The sequence below is a fragment of the Prionailurus viverrinus genome, chromosome A3 (assembly GCF_022837055.1).
Source record: "Prionailurus viverrinus isolate Anna chromosome A3, UM_Priviv_1.0, whole genome shotgun sequence".
Lineage (NCBI taxonomy): Eukaryota > Metazoa > Chordata > Mammalia > Carnivora > Felidae > Prionailurus > Prionailurus viverrinus.
The window spans coordinates 109392487-109409850 of record NC_062563.1 but is presented as its reverse complement, the minus strand read 5'-3'; the positions used below and the strand labels follow the sequence as shown (position 1 = coordinate 109409850).

The window sequence follows — 17364 nt, the reverse complement described above, 5'->3', positions numbered from 1 at the left end:
GTTGTAAGTATTTATGCACTTAACATTAGAGCATCTACCTATATAAAGCAAAATGGAAGTTATAGACCAAAAAGAAAGTAAAAATGAAAATATGATACATTAAAATTATAAAATATAGCCCAAATTAGATTCAAGATTTTTTTTTGGATTACATATTCCTATAATGAGAAAATTGTTTTCACTCAAGAAGTAATAGGCTGCATTACAAAGAAGAAAATACCTAGGAATAAACTTAACCAAGGAGGTGAAAGAACCGTGCGCTGAAAAGTATAAGACATTGATGAAAGAAACTGAAGAAGATACATATAAATGGAAAGACAGTCCCTGCTCATAGATCAGAAGTGATACTATTAGAATGTCCACAATGCCCAAAGTAATCTCCAGATTCAATTCAATCTCTATCAAAATTTCAATTGCGTTTTTCACATAAATAGAGCAAACATCCTAAAATTTGCATGAAGTCACAAAAGACCCTGAATAGCCAAAGCAATCTCGAGAAAGAAGAACAAAGCTGGAAGCATCACACTCTGATTTCAAACTATATTAAAAAGTTATGGTAAGCAGTATGGTATTGGTATAAAAACAGACACAGAGATGAATGGAACAGAATAGAGACCCCAGAAACAAACCCATACATACGCAGTCAATTAACTCACAACAAAGGAGCCAAGAGTATAATTTTAAAAAATTTTTGTTAATGTTTATTTATTTTTGAGAGAGAGAGAGAGAGAGAGAGACAGAGCACAAGCTGAGGGAGGGACAGAGAGAGAGAGAGGGAGATATAGAATTCGAAGCAGGCTCCAGGCTCTGTCAGCACAGAGCCCAACGTGGGGCTCGAACTCACGAACTGTGAGATCATGACCTGAGCTGAAGTTGGATGCTCAACAGACTGAGTCACCCAGGTGCCCCAAGAATATACAAGGAAAGAAGTTTCTTCAATAAACGGTGTTGGGAAAACCGGACAGCCATGTATGAAAGAATGAAATTCAACTACTATCTTATACCACACACAAAAATGAACTCAAAATGGATTATAGACTTGAATGTAAGACTTGCAGCCATATAACTCCTAGAAGAAAACATAGGCAGTAAGCTCCTTAGCATCAGTGGTGGTGACGCTTTTTGACTCTGACTCCAAAATCAAAGGCAGTAAAAGCAAAAATAAACAAGCGGGATTACATTAAACTAAAAAGGTTTTGCAAAGCAAAGGAAAACATCAATAAAATGAAAAGGCAAGCTACTGAATGTGAGAAAATATTTGCAAATCATATATCTGATAAGGGGTTAATATCTAAAATATATAAGGAGCTCATACAACTCAACAGCAAAAAGGCCAAACAATCCAATTAAAAAATTGGCAGAGGATCTGAATAGACATTTTTCCAAGGAGAACATACAGATGACCCACAGGTACATGAAAAGATGCTCCACATCACTAATGGGAAATATAAACCAAAACTACAATGAAATATCACCTCAGACCTGTTAGAATAGCTATTATAAAAAAGACAAGAAATAATGAGTGTTGGTAAGGACGTGGAGAAAATGAACTCTTGTATACTGTCAGTAGGAATGTAAATTGGTGTAGCCACTATGGAAAACAGTATGGAGGTTCTTCAAAAAATTAAAAATAGAACTACCATACAATCCAATAATTTTACTTCTAGGTATTTAGCCAAAGAAAATGAAGACACTAATTAAAAAGATATATACACCACCATGTTCACTGCAGCATTATTTACAATAGCCAAGACATGGAAACAATCTAACTGTCCACTGATGGATGAATGGATATAGAACATGTGATACACACACACATATACCATGGAATACCATTCAGTCATAAAAGAGAATGAAATCTTGTTATTTGCAACAACAAGGATGGACATCAAGGGCATTTTGCAACATTAGTCAGAGACAGAAAGACAAATACTGTATGACCTCACTTATATGTGGAATTTAAAAACAAAAACAACCAAGCTCACAGAAACAGAGAAGAGATTGGTGGTCACCAGAAGTCGGAGGTTGAGGGTAGGTAAAATGGGTGAAGGGGGTCAAAAGTTACAAACTTCCACTTATGACATAAGTAAGTCATGGAGATGTAAAGTAAAACATGGTGACTATAGTTAATAATACTATATTGCATACTTGAAAGTTGCTAAGATAGTAAACCTTAAAAGTCCTTACCACAAGAAAAAAATTTTTTTGGTAACTATGTATGGTGATGGATCTAACTAGACTTACTGTGGTGATCGTTTCACAATATATACAAATATCAAATCATTATGTTTATACCCAAAACGAATATAATGTTACATGTCAATTATACCTCAATTTAAAAAATGATCCAACGACATGGTATTTATCACTTGAAATTCAAAGATACAGACAAATGAAAAGTAAATGGGTGGAAAAAGATAAATTATGCAGACAGCAACCACCAGAAAGTTGCAATGGCTAATAGCAGACAAAATAGACTTTAAAGCAAAAAATGTTACTAGAAATAAAGAAGGACATTTCATAATGATAAAGGGGTCCTGTTATATCAGGAAGATATAACAATGATAAATATATATGTACCTAATAACAGAGCACCAAAATACATGAAGCAACAACTGACAGACATGAAGAGAGAGATAGACACTTCAATAATAACAGAGGAGATTTCAATACCCCACTTTCACCAATAGTGTTAGAACAACTAGATAGAAGATCAACAAGGAAACAGAAGACTTGAAATACAGTATAAACCAACTAGACCTAAGGGGCATCTATAGAACACTCTACCCAACACGATACACATTTTTCTCACATGCACAAGGAAAAATTTCCAGGATACACCATATCCTAAGCTATAAAACAAATCTCAATAAATTAAAATAGATATAAAACAAAGTATGTTTTGCAACCACAGTGAAATGAAATTAGAAATCAAAAGCGGGAAAAAATGTGGGCAACTCAGTCAATGTGGAAATTAAACTAGGCCTCTTGGTATTCCTTTCTTCAAAATCCTTCATAATCATACATTTTTATACAGTGTTTATCTTATATTTATCTCCTCCTTCCTCCTCTCAAAAAAGTTCTTTGAAGGCAAAGGATTATGTCTCTTTTTTAAGTAACACAGTATCTCTAACACAGTGTTGGGTGTATGGTAGTAATTCATGACTAAAGGCTGAATAAATGACTGATATGAGAATGGAGATTCATTCAGTCCACATTTATTGAGCACTTATTATGTGTCAGTTCCTAGGGATATAACAGCAAAAAAGACAAATTCCTCATGAAGTTTATGTTCCAGAGGGTAAGACAGACAATAAACAAATAAATAGATAATATCAGCCAAGTGCTATAAAGAAAAAAACAAAACAAAACCCTGAGACTGTTATTTTAATTTTTTTAACGTTTATTCATTTTTGAGAGACAGAGAGACAGAGGGGCAAAGAGAGAGGGAGACACAGAATCTGAAGCAGGCTCCAGGCTTGGAGCTGTTAGCACAGAGCCCGATGTGGGGCTTAAACTCATGGACTGTGAGATCATGACCTGAGTCGAAGTCAGATACTTAACCGATTGAGCCACCCAGGCACCCCTTGAGACTGTTATTTTAAATACAGTGGTCAGGAAAGGCCTGAGATCGTATTTGAGCAGACAGCTGAACAAATTGAGAGAGTGAGCCATGAAATATTTGTGAAAAGAATATTCTAAGGGGAAGGTGCCAAGTCCAGAATAGCTTCAATACACCGAGCTGGACAAACAGTCAGAAGTCTGATGGGTCCGTACTGAAGTGAGGAGAGGAGATGAGGTCAGAGAGCAGAGAAGGGCCAAGAAAAAGCTGGAGACAGGGAGCACAAGGAGGAGAGGCAAAAGATAACAGGTTGTGACCTCAATAAAACCTGCAGGCCACAGAGCAAAAGCTGTAGAACCACAGTAATGATCTAGGTGTTTAGGTTTTAATTTAAGTTGCAGTTATTGCCAATTTAGGCTAATACTTGGCTTTTGTGTGTTATACGTCATGACTTGGAGATCTCTGCTCTAAACAAGAGAATGAATTTTCTTAAAGTGAGCTTAGTTTCTGAACTTTTGGTGATTCATGTATGCACATAGATTCTGTGATCCCGTTTCATAGTGCACCATACAGGAACACTTCCTATAAATGAACTGCTTTTTATTTTCACGTTATTAGTACTATTACGGTCCCATTACATGCCTATTAACCTCATACATTTGTCATTAGTCTTTGAAGGAAAAAAATATGTAAATATGTATGTGTAATATAAGAATTCCTCTCTAAAGCAGGGCTTAAAGTTTTTGAAAAAGTTTGAAAAAGTGTATCATGTGAATTCCAATTTATCTCCATGCCAAGAATTATGTTTAGATAGGAAAAAAGAGACTTGTTTTGATCTCAAGTAGAGAAATAGATTGCTTTGGGTTTTATGCAGCTTTAGACTTTATTTATTTTTTAATGTTTATTTATTTTTGTTTAAAAAAATTTTTTTAATGTTTATTTATTTTTGAGAGAGAGACAGAGAGAGACAGAGTGCAAGCAGGGGAGGGGTAGAGAGAGAGAGAGGGAGACACAAAATCTGAAATAGGCTCCACGCTCTGAGCTGTCAGCATAGGGCTAGGCGCGGGGCTCAAACTCGGGATCGGCAAGCTCGTGACCCGAGCCAAAATCTGATGCTTAACTGACTGGGCCACCCAGGCACCCCTGTAGCTTTAGACTTTAAAAAGGCTAGAATTTATTCTGTTTAAGAGATGCTAAATATGATAGGAAGTCACTAAAGAGCCGAGGCAAAAGACTGCTAAGACTGACTCATATTTTCAGAAAATTACTAGCTGCTATGTGAACAATAGACTGTAGAGGGGTGAGAAGCCAGGAAGCCAACTAAGAAACTACTCAGTTGTTCAGGCCAAACAAATACAGAAAAAATACAGTGGGTCGGACTAGGGTGGGAGGAGCAGAGTTGAAAAGTGGTCACAGATTCTGAATGTATTTTTTTCAATGTTTTATTTAGTTTTGAGAGAGCACAAGCAGGGGAAGGGCAGAGAGAGAGGGACCTGAAGCGGGCTCTGTGCTGACAGCAGAGAACCTGATGTGGGGCTTGAACTCATGAACCACGAGATCATGACCAGAGCCAAAATTGGATGCTCAACTAACTGAGCCACCCAGGTGCCCCCCGAATGTCTTTTAAACATAGACAAATTATAGGACAAGTATGAGAAAGAAACGTCTAGAATTACTATAATATTTTTTTGGCCTAGGTTAACTGGGTAAATAGTGGTGCCATATGCTCAGAACTGTAATATTGGGAAGGAAAAGATCTGGGTGGGAGTCATAAGTTCAGGTTGGATATGTTACATTTGAGCTGCCGGTTAGATACTCAAATGGAGACATGTTGAAGGTAGCTGAATACACAAGTTTGCATCGAGGGGAAACGTAAGATGATTTCATTTAACCCTCTAAAAACCTTGTAAGGTAAATATTATTTTCTATATTTCATAGAGGAGGAGGAGACTAGAGCATAGATAAATTATATAACTTGTTTAATGTCACCTAATGTCTAGCAGCAAAGTCTGGAGCCAGGGTTTGAAACAATCTGTTTGACACCAAAGCCCAAATTCTTTCTGCCACATCTCCTCCTGCTCACCACATGCATGTACCTTGTATCGTCAATTCAAAGTTTAATGATAAACCAAACCCCTTTGAGTTGTGCCTGGGTCTTAATTTATAAAAGTAACCACAAGGAGAGGTCAATGTCACTGAAAGAAAAGTTTAATGTTATTCACCATTTGGCCAGGAAGGAGAGAGGCATGTCATGCCATGCCATGCCAGGCCACAGGAGGAAACACTGGTGTCAGGAGGCACAGAGGAGCCAGTGGAAGGCAGAAGGCACAGCCTTTCTTGGGGTTTCTGCCAGAAAGGCAGGACAGAGTAAATAGTTTAGGATTGGCTAAGTAAGATAATCCCAGCAGGCTTTGGGTCTCAGGGGCTGTCTCTCCATGGGTTGATTTCAGGGAAGGGAGGAATTGGCTTGATGTGCAAAAATTAGATAAAGGAGGTAGGTGGTTGGGGGTTGGTTTGCAGATGAGAGGTGTGTTCACAGGTCAAGGTGTTAGTTAGCTATCCCTAGGAAGGGCAGTTTCTTCCTGGCCAGCGAGGCCCCCAGTGTGTCAAAATAGAACAAAGTATGACAATAAAAAATGACTAATACACTTTTCCAATCCAAATTTTAAAATCCTTTCACTGTAAGTTTCCTCTGACTCCAGATACTCTTAGATAAGAATATCATAACTCTCAAACTCTTCTGTAAAAACGGTGAAACTTATACATATACTCACAAAAATGTAGGGTCATTAAAAGCTTAACGGGAGGCCAAAACAATGAGACAAACTGAATTCTATAAACTTGCGCATCAATAATTACCTACTATTTCTAAAATTCAGGAAAAGGGAAAGGATATACAAATCAGACAGAAAGATCAGTGCTTCAGCTCAAAAACCACCCAGGTAAATCTGTGTAGTAAAATACATTAGGGAAAAAAAGCAAAAAGAGACTGTCCTCTGATTTTTAAAAAGAAGAGTGGCTAGCCAACCAGACCAAGCCACAGCTAGCTCGCCTAAATAACGATCAACACCTTGTCTCATACCAACCCAGAAAATGTCACCCTTACCTGATCTGAGACCTGCTCTCAAAATGTTGAAGGAAAACTTGCTGGCTATATCCAATAGGACTCTGCCCACATGTTTGAAAAGGAATGGGAATTAGGTTGTATAATCTACATGGATGGACCTCACTATTCTATTCCATTTAGCCTGGGAAGGTTCCGACTATCTTTCTACACCGTAGACACAGGGACCTAAGTTTGGCTCAAAGAGTATCTTTTGTTTCACACCCCAAATAGGCCCCTAGGAACAGAATCACCAGCGGGGCACTGAAAACTGATCACACACCATTCCGCTCCCAGGCAAATCTCTGACTGACCCCATATATCCGGCTCCACGCTGATACCTGCACCTGGTACCTTTCTTCCAGCATACATCGTCTCCAGTGAGCCACTCAGTTTGAGACGGTGACAGAGACAGGATGCAATGCAACCCCTTACCCCTCTTTGAGCTGAATTGGGCTCCCCCCCCCCTTGCCGGGGTGTGGACAACCCGGAATCCTGATGGTCAAGACTCACCGGCCCCAGCTAGCCAGGGTGGATCCCGCCGGGCGGGATGCTCCTCAGACCCTGGCCACCCCCGGAGAGTGAGGCGGTAGAAGGATCCGCACACGGACAACCAGGGCGGAGCGCAGACCACGCACACGGGCACACATCCCTTGCCCGCGGAAAGGGAGGCCGTGGCGGGTTGGCAGCGCTGCTTCCCGGGGTGGCTGTCAGGAAGGAGCGCCCAGGATTGAGGGGTCCCACCAAGGCTTCGCCACCCACCGCGATCTCACCTGGAGCGGCTCAGCCGCGGCCCGGCTGCGGCTGCACAGCCTGCTGCCTCCCGATTGGCTCAGCTTCGGCTCCTCGCCTATTCGCTTCCGGGTGAGAGGTGCCTGGTCGCCCCGGCAACCGAGTCGCGGTCCGCGCTGAGTAAGCGTTTGGTTCCTTCAAGGCCGTAGAGCTGGCTGCCCAGGAGGAATCGCCGAGTCAAGAAAATCTTAGCAACACACCTCTGTCAAGTAAGTGCCCTTCTCCCAACGCCCTGAGCGGGGAAGGGCACATTTAAGTAGAACTCGCATGAAGCCAGATAGCTTCATGGTGGTAGCTCAGGTGTGGGTGTGACTATTTCCTGACGGTCCTACACAGCTGGTGGCGTGGGGCGCAGAGACCCCCCCCCCCCCCCCCCCCAGCCTAGAAATCAGACACCTGGATTCTAGCTCTGATTCGGCCATTGATTTGCTGTTGTGACATCTTAGGCAAGTGCCATCCTCTCTGGGTTTGTTTCCTCCATGATTCCAGATGGTCTCCATCTCTTAGGTTGCCCTCTAGCTCTAACATTACAAAGTTTCGAATGTGGAACCATGTTTTAGGGCATTTGAAGGCAGTTCTGTTTTTTGTATGATCAAGTTAAGCGCTCTGCTTAATAAGCATTCAGCGATTGCTTTCCAAATGCCATTCATTCACTAGACATTGAGTTCCTACCAGCAAATACTAAGCACTGAGCTAGTCACTAGAGTGAGAACAAAGATTCGACTAATCTCTGATCCCTAACCTAAATGAGCTGGGTATTGTGATAGGGGGTTCCACCACAAAAGCGTTATTTTATTAGGGTCCTAAGTACTATGGTAGGGATCAGCCCAGGGTGCTGTGGAGACTCCCAGATGCATCTGGGAGTGAAGGGAGATCAGACAGGCTTTGCTCAGGTAATACTTGTCTTTTTCTTTGTGCCTTTTTCTGGGATAAATTTCCAACCTCGTTTTCCAGTTCACCAATTTACTTTTCAGTTGTGTCCATTATGCTCTTCAGTCCTTACACTAGTTACGTAATTCATTTCCTAGATTGCTAATTGGTTCTTTTTCATAACCACCTCTTCTGTCTTAAGGATACTAGACTCTCCCTTTCTCTCTGTTACAGTATTTTACAGTATGTTATAGTATTTTAAAGTCTTCTGCCGATTTTCTTATATTTCCTCAAAGGGGATAAATCTCTGGTATTTCTCAATTGGCACCTAAACTAATTAAAAAAATTTTTTTTAATGTTTATTCATTTTTGAGAGACAGAGACAGACAAAGACAGAGAGACAGAGAAAGTGGGGGAAGGGCAGAGAGAGAGAGAGAGAGGGAGACACAGAATCTGAAGCAGGATCCAGGCTCTGAGCTGTCAGCGCACAGCCCAATGCAGGGCTCAAATTCTAGAACTGCAAGATCAAGATCTGAGCCAATGTTGTATCCTTAACTGACTGAGCCACCCAGGCGTCTCCTGAATTAATTTTTAAATTAAAAATATCAGTTCTCTTGCCCTACCCATAGAAATTCTGATTCAGTAGTATAGGAACTTGCAAGCATCCCAGGTGATTCTGATGCACGAGACACATTTTGAGTAACATTCTGGTAGACTCTATTGTCCTGGAAGTTAAAATTTACTTATCTTCTCTACATATATGTTTTCTTTGGTATTGGAAAAAAATAATTTCTACTGATTTGGTCCACTAAATATTCCTGTGCTTTGATGCATTGATTCCCCTCAGTTCTGTGGTTTTCTTTCTTTCTTTTGACTTGGTCTCCATTCCAATCTCATTTTGTTTAGACACCTTCACTGCTACTTCTCCCCACTATCATTTACTATCTTTATTTTCTATTCCCTCCTTTCGCCAATTCCTCACTCCATTTTACCTTTGTGAGGGCATCAATAGGTCATATAGGCTACCCAAGAGAAAGAAAAACATATATTTGTACAAAAACTTATACATGAGTGTCCATAGCAATGTTGTTCTTAACAGTCCAAACTGGAAACAGCCGAACTGTCCACCAATTGATGAATGTATAAACAAACTGGTATTTCTGTACAACAGACTATTATTTGGCAGTAAAAAGGGATGACGTACAGCTACATGCTACAACATGGATGAACCTTGAAAACATGCTTAATAAGTCAATCACAAAAGGCCACATATTATATGATTCCATTTATATGAAGTGTCCAGAATAGGCAAATCCATAGAGGCAGAAAGTAAATCAGTGGTTGCCAGGGGCTGGGGCTATGGCTGGGGTGAGGTGGAGATGGGGGTAGAGAAGAGGTGGGAGTCGAAATTAGGGGAATAGAGATTAACTGCTAACATATTCTAAAGTCAGATTGTGGTGATGGTTGCATGGCTATGAATATGCTTAAAAACATTGAATTATATACTTTTAAAGGGTAAGTTTTCTGGTATGTGAATTATATATTAATAAAGCTATTATAATAAACACATAAAAATAGATCATCTAGACAAAGTTATTTATTTCCCCAAGATCCTATAGTAGACACTGGAAATCATGATATGCTTGTGATCATATGAAGTGAGTCTGTTTGGTTAGCTCTTAAAGCACATTTGTTATAGGTCTTCTGACATAAAAATACATAAGCTTATGTGATGTTTCTTAAATCTTTTAAAACAGCTGCAGAAGTGTATAAGATAAACTTTGTATTTCCAAATGGAGACAAGTATGGTAAGCATACATTTCAATTACTTTTCTATCTAGACTAAGATTAAATAGCATAAGAGTAACAGCATCATGAGACTGTAAATTTTGTAAAACTACTATTGGGATATCAACTCCATTAAATAAAACTAACATAGAAATACAAATAGATGGACAGATTTTAAATTTAAACTCTAATGTTAAGTCTAGACAGTATGCCTTGGAAACATATGTACAGGATCTATCAGTCTTCCTGGCTGGTTTGTTTCAATGGTTACAAGACCTCCTAAGGGGTACCTCACTGGCTCAGTCGGAAGAGCATATGACTCTTGATCTCAGGGTTGTGAGTTTGAGCCCCATGATGGGTGTAGAGATTACTTAAATAAATAAACTTAAAAAAAACAACAACACAGGACCTTCCAAGTCCATGGATCTCCTTATCTCTGGTCTCATTGGTTTCAATGCTAGACTCAGAGACCCATAAGGTGCAGCTGTGATCAGTCCTGAACATAAATACTTTATTACCTAGTGAAATAAGGTTCCCATTCATAATGGATCACAATATATTTCTCTCTTGTTTAGATGGTGACTGTACAAGAACATCTTCTGGAATCTTTGAGAGAAATGGAATAGGTATTCATACCACTCCTAATGGGATTGTCTACACAGGAAGCTGGAAAGATGACAAGGTATCATTGCTGTTTTCAATACTGACAGTGGATAAGTAAGTCTATTGGTTACATGATTCTTGGCATTTCACCATTAATCAAAAGCACATGTGAGTAGGCTACACAGTACAAATAACTGATACAAACATAGGAGTAATATTAAAGTCATACAGTGTTTATTATCTTTTTTTTAAGTTTTATTTATTTAGGTAATTTCTATACCCACTTTGGAGCTTGAACTCACAATTACCGCCCCCCACTCAATGAAGAGTCACTTATTCCTCCCACCCAGCCAGCAAGGCACCCCTATCATCTTTATTATCATCTTTCTCATCTCCTATTTACTAAGTAAGGCTAACCTCACTACAGAATTTTCTCATTTAATCCTCACAGCAACCGCATGGGGTAGGTACTATTAATGTTCCTGTTTTATAAGTGAAGGAAATCAAGCTCAGGTTTCTTGCCCAGTGAGTGATGAAACCAGATTCGTACTCAGGTCTGCTTGAATACAAATGTTTGTTCCTAACAACTTTTTTGTACTGTTTCCTGGGCTAACTAAACTGGTTGTCCTTGAAGATTTTTGATATATTCAAGATATCTTGAGGACCCTATTTTCACCATCATGGACCCCCCCTTGATGTTCAAATGCCCCAGATCAGGAACATTTGACTTGGTGGACTTCAGGGAGAGAGATATATTTAAAGGACAATGATAAATGGTAAATGTTGTCTAATTTTTGTGGAAATGGTGATACAATGATAGATTAAATAATAACTAAGTGGATGATAGACATATATGTGCCTTTTTGAAGTGTTCTAGGGAAACTGAATATTAGTTACTGAGGTCATTTCCTTTGTCATAAACAGATGAATGGTTTTGGAAGACTTGAGCACTTTTCAGGAGCAGTATATGAAGGACACTTTAAGGACAATATGTTTCATGGATTGGGGACTTACACATTCCCAACTGGGGCAAAGTATATTGGAAACTTCAATGAAAATAGGTGAGCTTAAAATAAAAAGTCATTGTAGTTCTAAAAGGTTCTTTTCAGGCATGTTTGCTTAATTATTATATTTAGTCAATGCTAAATATTCTTTTGTAATATATTTCATTAAGATATATTTATTAAGAATTCTTGGGTTAAAAAAAGTAAAAAGGAAAGAATTGTTGGGTTATTTTGGGGGGCAGAATGTTATAAGAGAGGCTAAGACCATTATGAGCCTCCAAAAGAAAATCCCATTCTTGGTGATAATCTATTAGATTTTTCATTTATTTCCTCTTAACTCTCCTCTTCCTATAGAACTTTTTACAGTCAGCTTGGAAATGGAAAGCTTATAATAATTATAGAGAAAATTTAGGCCAAAAATTACTTTCACTTGAAATGTGCTGATAAACTTTTTAAAAAGCAGCCTTGGGAATAATTTCATAATTGTTTATTGCCTTTGACCTGATATATGTGTACTTTTACTAAGCTAGTTTTTAAAATGTAAGCAAAATTAGTTAGTTTTCAAATTGTAGAAATGTACCCACTGTTGTCCTCTCTGAGCTTATGCTTAAAGGAAAACTACAGGTGAAATGAAACATAAGCACAGTTTCATAAGCTTAACCTTCACACTGAACACCATACTGTGTCGTCTAGAGGCTCATGTTCATTTATAAATACTGCTTTATTTATTTCCAGAATTGAAATGCAACCTAATTATTATGTAATGGTTGATATAAGTACATTTTGAGGTAGGCAGAAAAGTTCACCTATTCTGACTCCAATGATAACACAGACTTTTTCCACTGATGTTAATAAAGGGAAAAAAAATCTAACCATGGAATAAAGGTCTGTTTATGTCTGTGAAGTACATTTTCACCACTCCCAAGAGTCCAAGAAAACACCCACATAGAGCACAGCACCTCAAACATCGTTGATGGTTAATAAATATTTGTTGAATAAATAAATGAACTAATATGAACTTTTCTTTTTTAACTGATTATTTTGGTTTTATGTAAATTTAGTGTATGTGATCCTAAAATCTTGGATTTACACTGAAATTCGTATAATGGCAATGTCTGGAACAGTAATGGTTTTGGTAGGATATGAAAGCAGGATGCTGATTTTTATTTATTTATTTTTTTAGGATGTTGAATTTTATTATATTTATTCATTAAAAAATTTTTTTTAATGTTTTTATTTATTTTTGAGACAGAGAGAGACAGAGCATGAGCAGGGGAGGGGCAGAGAGAGAGGGAGACACAGAATCTGAAGCAGGATCCAGGCTCTGAGCTGTCAGCACAGAGCCCGATGCGGGGCTTGAACTCACAGACCGTGAGATCATGACCTGAGCTGAAGTCGGACGCTTAACCAACTGAGCCACCCAGGTGCCCCTCATTTTTTTTAGTGTTCATTTTTGTGAGAGAGCAAAACAGTGTGAGTGGGGGAGGGACAGAGAGAGAGGGAGACACAGAATCCAAAGCATGCTCCAGGCTCTGCGCTGTCAACACAGAGCCCCATGAGGGGCTCGAACACAAGCCATGAGATCATGACCTGGACTGAAGTCGGACGCCTAACTGACTGAGACACCCAGGCGCCCCTAGGATGCTGAATTTTAAATCAAAGTTTGAAAGTGGAAAGATACCATTCTTTAGGCATAGAGTATAATATGCCAGACAATCTTCTTTCCGGACTGTAAATTCTTGGTCTTGATTAACGAACAAACTTACTTTTCTCTATTGCAGGGTAGAAGGTGAAGGACAATACACTGATGTCCAAGGACTGGAATGGTGCGGTAACTTCCATTTCACTGCTGCTCCGGGCCTGAGACTAAAGCTCCACATGTAGGATATCCTGCAGTAAAGCTTTAATGTAGTAATGAAAGCTTTTAGTTGTAAGGAAAACACTGAAATCTGACAGCTGAAATAACTTCAAACCCTACCTCTAGATCATAACTTTGCCAATAAAACCATCACTCACACCTTTTTGAACTTGATTTTCATCATCGTATACTCAGTGTAAAATAAATTATGTGATTCCTTTTAATAAACACAGCAGAACTATCTAAATCTTGGTAAAGTCAATTTCCAATTCTGTGCCTGAGTTTTGTCATCTTATTTAAAAAGTATACCTATGTGGCGGTACCTGGGTGGCTCAGTTGGTTGAGTGTCCAACTTCGGCTCAGGTCATGATCTCATGGTTTGTGAGTTCAAGCCCCGCATCAGGCTCTCTGCTGTCAGCACAGAGCCTGCTTCAGATCCTTTGTCCCCCTTTCTCTCTGTCCCTACCCCGCTCACACTCTCTCTCTCAAAAATAAACATAAAAAAAAGCATATCCATGTGTTAAAGGAAACTATCAAGAAAATGAAAAGATAATCCACAGAATGGGAGAAAGTATTTACCCATCATATATCTGATACAGGTTTAGATTCCAGAGTATGTAAAGAACTCATACGTAAATGTATGTAAATAAAAACACAAGAGTATGTAAAGAACTCATACGTAAATGTATGTAAATAAAAACACAAACCCAATTAAAAAATGGGTTGAATAGACTTGTCTTCAAAGAAGATATGCAAATATCTAATAAGCAAATGAAAAGATGCTCAACATCATTACTCTCTAGGAAAATGTGAATTAAACCTACAATAAGACAGGACTTTACAATCAGTAGGCTATATTAAAAAAGACACAACAAAGGTTGGCAATGATAGGGAGAAATTGGAAACTGCCAACAGTTCTGGCAGGAATGTAAAATGGTACGGTTGCTATGGAAAACAGTTTCTCAAAAAGTTAGACATGTAGTTCTCATATGATCCAGCAATTCCTACCTTGGGGACATTCCCCAAAAGAATTGGCCTGTATGGGAATGTTCATAGCAGCATTGCTCGTAACAGCTCAATATTGGAAACAACCTAACTGTCCATCAACTGATGAATGGATAAACGAAGTGTGGGATATCCATAGAAAGGAATGTTTTCAGTCATAAAAAGGAATGAAGTACTGACCATGCTACAAGACAGATGAACCTTGAAAACATTATACTAAGTGAAAGAAGCCAGTTGCAAAAGGCCACAGATTAGCCTTTATGTGAAATGTCCAGAATAGGCAAATCCAGAGAGATAGGAAGTAGATTAGTGGTTGCTGTGGAAGGGAGGAATTGGAACGCATGGGTTTCTTTGTGGGGTGATGGAAATTTCTGGAAATAGTGGTGATGATCACACAACCTTGGGAATACTAAAAAACACTGGATTGTTCACATTAAAAGGGCAAATTTTATGTGTGGTATGTGAATTATATTTCAATTTCGTCAAAAGTAGATCTATGTGTCCTCACATATTCTATGCCAAGGAAGCTTCTTTACCTTGTAGATAATATAATTTAAAAATTATCAGAGCAGTATATGAAAACTACATATTAAAACTACAATAGGGGCGCCTGGGTGGCGCAGTCGGTTAAGCGTCCGACTTCAGCCAGGTCACGATCTCACGGTCCGTGAGTTCGAGCCCCGCGTCAGGCTCTGGGCTGATGGCTCAGAGCCTGGAGCCTGCTTCCGATTCTGTCTCCCTCTCTCTGCCCCTCCCCCGTTCATGCTCTGTCTCTCTCTGTCCCAAAAATAAATAAATGTTGAAAAAAAAAATTAAAAAAAAAAAACTAAACTACAATAAAACTACAATAAAGACCTGAGGGTTTGCTGAAACTATTTTCCAAAACTGACAAATGGTGTAAACAATAGCTTCCATATCATATTTCTTCATTCAAAATCTTATTGAAATTTGTACTTCTCAATATATAATTGCTAAATTAAAAAAAATTTCTGTTGTACTACTATAAATCTGGGTTAAAATGTTTTTTAAAATATAGAAATAAAGGGGTGCCTGGGTGGCTCAGTCAGTTAAGCGTCCAACTCTTGATCTTGGCTCAGGTCATGATCTCACAGTTGTGAGAACGAGCCCCATGTCAGGTTCCATGCTGAGTGCTGAGTGTGGAGCTCTCTCTCTCTGTCTTAGCCCCTCCCCTGCTTGCGCACTCAATCTCTCTCTCTCTCAAAAAATATATATAAATAAAAGTGGTATTTGTGTTAGTTTTTTCATAATCATAGATCATGTATTTAATTTCAAAAGACCCTATTTTTAACTGTTCAAAGATACATTTTTGAAATTAGACACTTTTGGGAGTGCATGGGTGGCTCGTGTCTGTTAAGTGTCCAACTTGGGCTCAGGTCATGATCTCACAGTTCATGAGTTCAAGCCCCACGTTGGGCTCTGTGCTGACAGCTCAGAGCCTGGAGCCTGCTTCAGATTCTGTGTCTCCCTCTCTCTACCCTTTGCCTGCTCATACTCTGTCTCTGTCTCTCTCAAAAATAAACATTAAAAAAAATTAAAATTAGACACTTTTGGATTTGTTGCTTAGCATCAATTGGTATGTTTTAGAATTAAATATTATTGTATTGTAATTCATACAAATTAAGATAAAGTGAGAGGCTGTTTTCAGGGAACAGGACATATAATGTTATTTCAAAACTTCTGGAAAATATAGGAAAATATCTGTTTTACTGCAAACTAAAATTTTCATAATATTTTTCTTTAAAAGTATGTAAGGCAACAAGATATATACTTTGGTCTTAAAATCTTTAACCTTTTGATATAACTTTTTAATGCTGAAGTTTCCAGTTTTCTAAGATAACAAAGTCATTCCTTTTAAACAATTATCTTTCTTTTACTCCTTGAAACTAAATGCAGTTCAGTTGATTAGTTGATGCTAGAATTTGACCTGGAGCTTATATAATTAGAAGAGACACTAGTTTTCCTCATTTAAAAGCCTAGTTAGCATATGACAGTCTCGTTTCCGGGGAAGTCAAACCTCTCTTTTTTTTTTTTTTTTTTTTTTTTTTATATAACCTTTAAATTAATTTAGAATCCAGATAAGCCTTGATCTGAGGATGATATAACCACAGCAAGCAACATGGGGTAAGTGTGTGCTATTATGTGCTTTGAAAGGCATTGAAAGGGGAAATATTTTCATAAAAGAAGAAATCCCATAAATCCTTACTAATTTAGATTCAAACCATGCCAACATTTATTTAAGCTAGCTATTTAAAGAAATAACTATTTAAAAGTTCTAACAACTTGTAAAATATTCATATATTTTCTTGCTTAATGTTTAAATTATATCATTATCTGCCTTTGCAAGTTATCAACTAATGAAACGTTCGGGGACTAAAGAGTTGCACGTTTACATATTAATCTGAAGCAGAATTAAATTTTGATAACAATCTTAAAGAAAAAATGACAGGATTCTTGATTTACAAGGCAGATAAATCCAACATGTATATGCCTCTTTGGGACTAAGAATAAAGAATAAAAAAGATTAGAAATACCTTTTGTAACACATAAAAGAGACCAAAGATTCTATCAGAGTTCACTTCTCTATATACAGAATAATGTGTGCTGATTAATTACACAGGGACATTAGAAACTTAATTCTAACTCTTTGTGGGGTTTTGGGAGCATGATGAGAAGAACTGGGTTTCACTTGAAAGCTTTCTATTCTTTACTTAAATGAGAATAGCATTCCATTCTAATTAGTAGTGGAATTATATGTGTT

At 38.2% G+C, this 17364-nt stretch overlaps 2 protein-coding genes across 4 annotated transcripts in view; one reads left to right on the top strand and one right to left on the bottom strand.

Moving 5' to 3' along the window:
- The window catches only part of DHX57 (DExH-box helicase 57), a 54330-nt gene extending 46783 nt beyond the window's left edge, over positions 1–7547 (bottom strand). For 2 of the 3 annotated variants that reach the window (XM_047853512.1, XM_047853514.1), the window contains exon 1: positions 7439–7547. The gene's annotated coding sequence lies outside the window, so the exon portion shown is untranslated. Of the gene's footprint in view, positions 1–7178; positions 7396–7438 lie in introns of those variants that run through there. The other variant, XM_047853513.1, reaches the window with a different exon arrangement.
- Positions 7164–13842, top strand: MORN2 (MORN repeat containing 2). The gene is made up of 7 exons (XM_047854458.1): positions 7164–7246; positions 7355–7536; positions 7583–7666; positions 10085–10135; positions 10691–10797; positions 11643–11779; positions 13504–13842. Exons 1-7 carry the CDS (start codon positions 7164–7166, stop codon positions 13604–13606), a joined length of 747 nt encoding a protein of 248 aa, XP_047710414.1. The 3' UTR covers positions 13607–13842.
- Positions 13843–17364: the final 3522 nt, after the last annotated feature.